This window comes from Sinocyclocheilus anshuiensis, unplaced genomic scaffold, assembly GCF_001515605.1.
Source record: "Sinocyclocheilus anshuiensis isolate Anshui unplaced genomic scaffold, SAMN03320099.WGS_v1.1 scaffold1558, whole genome shotgun sequence".
NCBI lineage: Eukaryota > Metazoa > Chordata > Actinopteri > Cypriniformes > Cyprinidae > Sinocyclocheilus > Sinocyclocheilus anshuiensis.
In genome coordinates this window covers 255,751-261,614 of record NW_015542412.1, presented here as the reverse complement: position 1 = coordinate 261,614, position 5,864 = coordinate 255,751, and the positions used below count along the sequence as shown (strand labels likewise).

Sequence of the window (5,864 nt, the reverse complement as noted above, 5' to 3'; positions counted from 1 at the left end):
TTCACTGTATATATACTGTGTATATATATATTTTTTTTTTATATATATATATATATTTGAACACAATGATATTTACAAATTTTATTTATGTACAACTTTTCAGAGACATTTTTATGAAGGTTTTGCTTTGATCAAAAAAAGTGAATATTAAAGCACTTTAACACAGTCAACATAGTAATTGGTTATGAAAGTTATGCCAAACACTGACAGTGTGTTTTACTCACATTTGCAACCCAGGCTCTGCAAAATTATATTTTGTTGCTCCTTGCACATTTCACAGCACATTCAAAGTGAAATATCCAGTGAGTGCTCAGTTTTATTGGCAACAAATAAATGTCAATCTGGCAATGTTTTATTACCTTGGTTGTAAGTTTGTAAATGAAATCATGTTTGAAAATAATATAGCACCTAGGCTAAACCCAACCCTAAATCTAACAGATAATGTTAACAAAAGCAAATGTTAGAAAAAAATGCATTTGCTGAAGCAACCATGAAAGTCTTTCAGCTTTTTTATCATGACTTGTTTCACTTGTTCTTGAGCTCTTCATATTGCAAGTACAATTCTGTACCAGGTGAATTACCAAACAAGTTTACATATGGTGCTGCGGAGGCTCCAGGAAGTGTTTGAAAAACACTGATGTAAACTAGAATTGGTAGTAGTTAGTAGTATTAATAGTAGTAGTAGCAGCAGCAAAACTCTCACAAAATGTTTTTAAAAATAAAATTACTTAAAATTAAACCATTAAAAAAACAAAAACAATTAAACCTATTTAAGAACAATACAAAAAGTGATGAAAACATCATCATTCACAGACAAATAAACAAAAGTGTAACTCACCTCAGACATGTGGATCAAGTAAAATCGCAGATCTTCACTGTGATCTGAGAAAACAAACAGGTCATAATATTTAAGAAAGGCAACACAGTTAGCTTTATAACATACTAGACATGCTAGAAAATTAAGGGCAGTCGAGTTATTCAGGTTTGGAGCTAAACTTTACAGGACAGTGGACCTCCAGGGCTAGATTTGAAGATCCCCTGCCTTATTTACTCCAACGTGAAATGCACTTGAAGTGATCACTCTGAAGGGATTTTCCCATAGCAGTGATGGGGTAACGCATTACTGTATTGTGTATACCACATGATTGTAAAGCGCTTTGGGTGTACAACAACACACAATAAAGCGCTATATAAATGCATCATTCATTCATTCATTCATTACAAGTACAATTAATTAGAGTTACGTAATCAGATTACTTTTTTCAAGTAATTAGTAAAGTAACGCATTACTTTTAAATTAGCAAGAAAATATCTGAGTTACTTTTTCAAATAAGTAAAAAAAAAAGATTTTTTTTTTGGTCAAAGGTGCAGTCTATTTCAGTTGCCTCAAAATAGCAACGCATCAGCAATGCGCCTGAACACACCTCGTTTTCAGATCAGCACGCCCATGGGCGCACAAATGGGCGCAAATGATTTTGCTATTTAAACAACGTGGCACAGGACGTGAAAATGACAACTGTGTCGGGCTGAAACAAAACATTGTGCCGGGTGTATGATAGGGCCCAATGTTACCCTAATAACATTCATGTTTAAAATTGTTAAAAGAGTGTTGTAGCAGGTCCTCTTTGTTTCTTTAATTCACATCTATGTGAATCTGTATACTGTCTCTTCATGTGATAAAATTAATAATAATAATAATAATAATAATAATAATAATCACTGTGCCAATTTGTACCTGTAACGGACATTCTAGTTTCCTATCTGTTGGTCACTACGAGTTATGTTTGTCATTCCCTGATGGAGGGAACGGAGACGTTACTTTGTTTTCCTGTTTATTCACTGATACCTTTCCTGACCTCATGTTGAGAGAAATTGGGAGTAAGTGCAGAGGCAGAGGTATTTTCTTCAGCCTGAGTCTTATTAATTTCAATCTTGGTGTGAAAGGGCCTTTACAGTCACCAAAAATATAACTTTTGGGTTTTCTATTATTAAAAACAAATAAGCAAGCCCAGGTGACAAAAAGTAACGCAAAAGTAATGTAATGCATTAGTTTCTGTAAAAAGTAAGTAACGCAATTAGTTACTTTTTTATGGAGTAACGCAATATTGTAATGCATTACTTTTAAAAGTAACTTTCCCCAACACGGTCCCATACTGTATGTGGCACCAACACAATGGGCCCTATTTTAACGATCTAAGTGCATGGTCTAAAGAGCATGGCGCAATTGCGCTTAGGGCGTGTCCGAATCCACTTTTGCTAGTTTAAGGTCAGCACGCCTGGCGCATTGTTTAAAAGGGTTGTCCCTATTCTTTTAATGAGTAATGGGTGTGTTTTGGGCATAACGTGCCATAAACCAATCAGAGTCTCATCTCCCATTCCTTTTAAAAGCCAGTTGCACTCGCGCCATGGCGGATTCGCTATTTACATGGCGGAATTTACAAGTGGAAAAACTGAACGCTTCTCTAGTGAGGGAACGGATCTGCTTGTTTGCATGTATCTAATTCTGATACATGCAAAGACTATCCATTATGACATGTAGGCATTTTTATATTTATGTACACAATAATAATCTTTTACATTTTAATCCTTACATTTTTCATTTTTAAAAATGTTTGTGTGCTGCTGCGTGTGTGTGTAATAAGAAAAGTGTATGTGCGTTGTGCACCCGCCTATAGGCACATATTACTAACGCACTCTTTAAATAACAAAAAAAATATATATATATTGCGCCAGACTTTAGACCAGGTTTTTGTTGGTCAAAGGCGCAGTCTATTTCAGTTGCCTCAAAATAGCACCGCACCAGCAATGCGCCTGAACACACCTCGTTTTCAGATCAGCACGCCCATGGGCGCACACACCTGAACACACCTCGTTTTCAGACCAGCATGCCCATGGGCGCAAATGATTTTGCTATTTAAACAACGTGGCACAGGACGTGAAAATGACAACTGCGTCGGGCTGAAACAAAACATTGTGCCGGGTGTATGATGGGGCCCAATGTTAAAATAAATTAAAATTGTTAAAAGAGTGTTGTAGCAGGTCCTCTTTCTTTCTTTAATTCACATCTATGTGAATCTGTATACTGTCTCTTCATGTGATAAAATTAATAATAATAATAATCACTGTGCCAATTTGTACCTGTAACGGACATTCTAGTTTCCTATCTGTCGGTCACTACGAGTTATGTTTGTCATTCCCTGATGGAGGGAACGGAGACGTTATGTCCCCTTGTCATAACCCTAAACCCCTCGCTGAATGCCGGGACACATTCTTGGCTCTTAGCATAAACCTCACTGAGTGGATGCACGCTGTCGCCTTGTGTGCAGGGAAGTGGCTCGACATGCAAAATCCACTTGCCAAATTTGATTGGTGTTTTCTCTTAAACTCAGAGGTGATTTGGGCTCCCAAGTTTGACCTTTGCATAACAATGTGAGTTTGCGCCTTTCCTTTGCCTATTTCCAGTGTTCCTTGGTTCCTGTTTGTCATCTGTTTCCATAGTTATTCATTAGCTGATTAATTAGTGCCATAGGTGTAAAGAGTACCTGAAAACCATACCTGAGTAAAAGTACAGATACCTTACAGTGAAAATTACTCCACTACATGCTACAAGTCACGAATCCCAAAACAACTTGAGTAAACGTCTTGGAGTATCTGATTTAAACAGTACTTAAGTATTTTACTTATACTAAACATAGGGTCAAAGATACACTAGTCAAAGAGACATGCCAGTGAAAAACTGTAACGTTGTAGAGAAGCTGGGGAAACCAGGCAGAAAAAAACAATATCCTTCAAAGAGGTCTCTTCAGTATAACAGATAGATAAAATAAAGTTAAGTAAAATTAAAAAGTCAAAGTCTTCTTGCACTGGATGTGCTGGTTTCAGCCTCATTGCCAGCTGCAGTCATGTCCTCATCTCATATATAAAACACCTGTGATTCACAGCTACTTGCTGAGGAGCTCGCATTCATGTCAAGTTGCCTTGTTGACAAGTTTGGGTTTGAAACGGCAAAATGCACAAGATAATGTACTTTCAGTGCCCTGTAGTTGGCAATATCACGTCTTTTGTAGCAGAAATAAAGTGCTGCAGAAAAGCTAGGTGCCATTCAAAATGTAATGTGTAACTGCAACACTCATTTCAAATGTAGTGGAGTAAAGAGTACAGATACTCATTCAAAAATGTAGTGAAGTAGAGAGTAAAAGTTGCTAATATTTTTGATATTCAGTAAAACTACAGAGTATCCAAAAAGATACTCAAGTACAGTAATTAGTTACATTTACTCAAATACTTTACACCTCTGATTAGCGCACCTGATTGTCCTTTGTATCATCACTGTGTATTTAAGTTCCTCTTGGTTTTCTGTTCATGATCAATTGTTGATTGTGTTGAGTGTACATGGTTACATGTATGAAATGTGCTCATTGAAATTACCTTAGTTTTGGAACTTTTGTCTCTTCATCTTTGAAACTTGCTATAATATGGGACAGTACCTCAGTACAATTTAGATTTCTTCTAATCAAACTTATCTTCTGAAGAACCACTGCTTGAATTGACTGTCATATATAAAGTAATCAGCGTAAATGAGTACACACTGACGTAGAAATTTATCTCAGAATATCATGTCTCTCTTTATAAATAATACTTTTTGGGATCCTGTAATTTAAAGGGATAGTTCACCCAAAAATGAAAATGCTGTCATTAATTACTCACCCTCATGTCGTTTCAAACCCGTAAGACCTTCGTTCATCTTCGGAACACAAATTAAGATATTTTTGATGGAATCTGAGAGCTGTCTGACCCTGCATAGACAGCAATACAACTGAAATGTTCCCAAGTCCAGAGACGTAGCAAGGAGATCGGTAAAATAATCCATGTGACATCAGGGGTTCAACCGTAATTTTACGAAGCTACAAGAATACTTTTTGTGTGCAAAAGAAAAAAAAAATGACTTTATTCAACAATTTTTCTCCTCCACATCATGTTTACGTCCAGCGGATACTCTCCAAAATTGTGCTACAGGGTGACGCGAAGGATACGAATTGTTGAATAAAGTATTTTTTTTTTTCTTTTGCACACAAAAATTATTCTCATAGCTTCGTAAAATTACTGTTGAACCCCTGATGTCACATGGATTATTTTACAGAACTCCTTGCTACATTTCTGGACTTGGGAACATTTCAGTTGTATTGCTGTCTATGCATAGTCAAACAGATCTCAGATTCCATCAAAAATATCTTAATTTGTGGTCCGAAGATGAACGAAGGTCTTACGGGTTTGAAACGACATGAGGGTGAGTAATTAATGACAGCATTTTCATTTTTGGGTGAACTAAACCTTTAAGCTATTAAATCCCCATCCTATTCAATGCTGACAATAATGACTTCACATGTAATTTATAACGCCATATATAAATTATAAAATTAAAAACAGGAAAACATTACAGGTAGGGCTGCAATATTAACATTATTGTTGAATGGCATGTTAAATCCTGACTACACAAAAGAAAAAAAGCTAAGAATTGTTTATTGTTTTTCATGCATTAGAAAATCAAGACTTCACACTGGTTATTTTAGTAGCATTAAAAACAAAATGGTCATTTAAACGGAATAAATTACAGAAAATGAGAGGGCAGATTTCAGTCAGTCAGTTCTGAACAAAACTCTGGTGGTGACCAATCTAAATGCCTCTGTTTGGCCACTGTATTCAAAGGCTCAGCAAAAACATGTGTGATTTGACATAAAGCTCAATGCTGAAAAACACATCTAGAAGAAAGAAATCTAATGCAATGTGAGCATATCTAAATGTAATGCCACAATCAACACTTTTCATTCGTTTGGATTTAGTTTAATTATTGTTTTGCCCCCTTT

General features: G+C 36.0%; 1 protein-coding gene across 3 annotated transcripts in view; it reads right to left on the bottom strand.

Annotated features, from left to right (window-relative positions):
• Positions 1 to 5,864, bottom strand: part of LOC107693410 (regulator of G-protein signaling 3-like) — a 176,254-nt gene that overhangs the window by 105,401 nt on the left and 64,989 nt on the right. For all 3 annotated transcript variants that reach the window (XM_016492794.1, XM_016492796.1, XM_016492795.1), the window contains exon 10: positions 839 to 882. In XM_016492794.1, the coding sequence (XP_016348280.1) occupies positions 839 to 882 (44 nt within the window). The remainder of the gene's footprint in view (positions 1 to 838; positions 883 to 5,864) is intronic.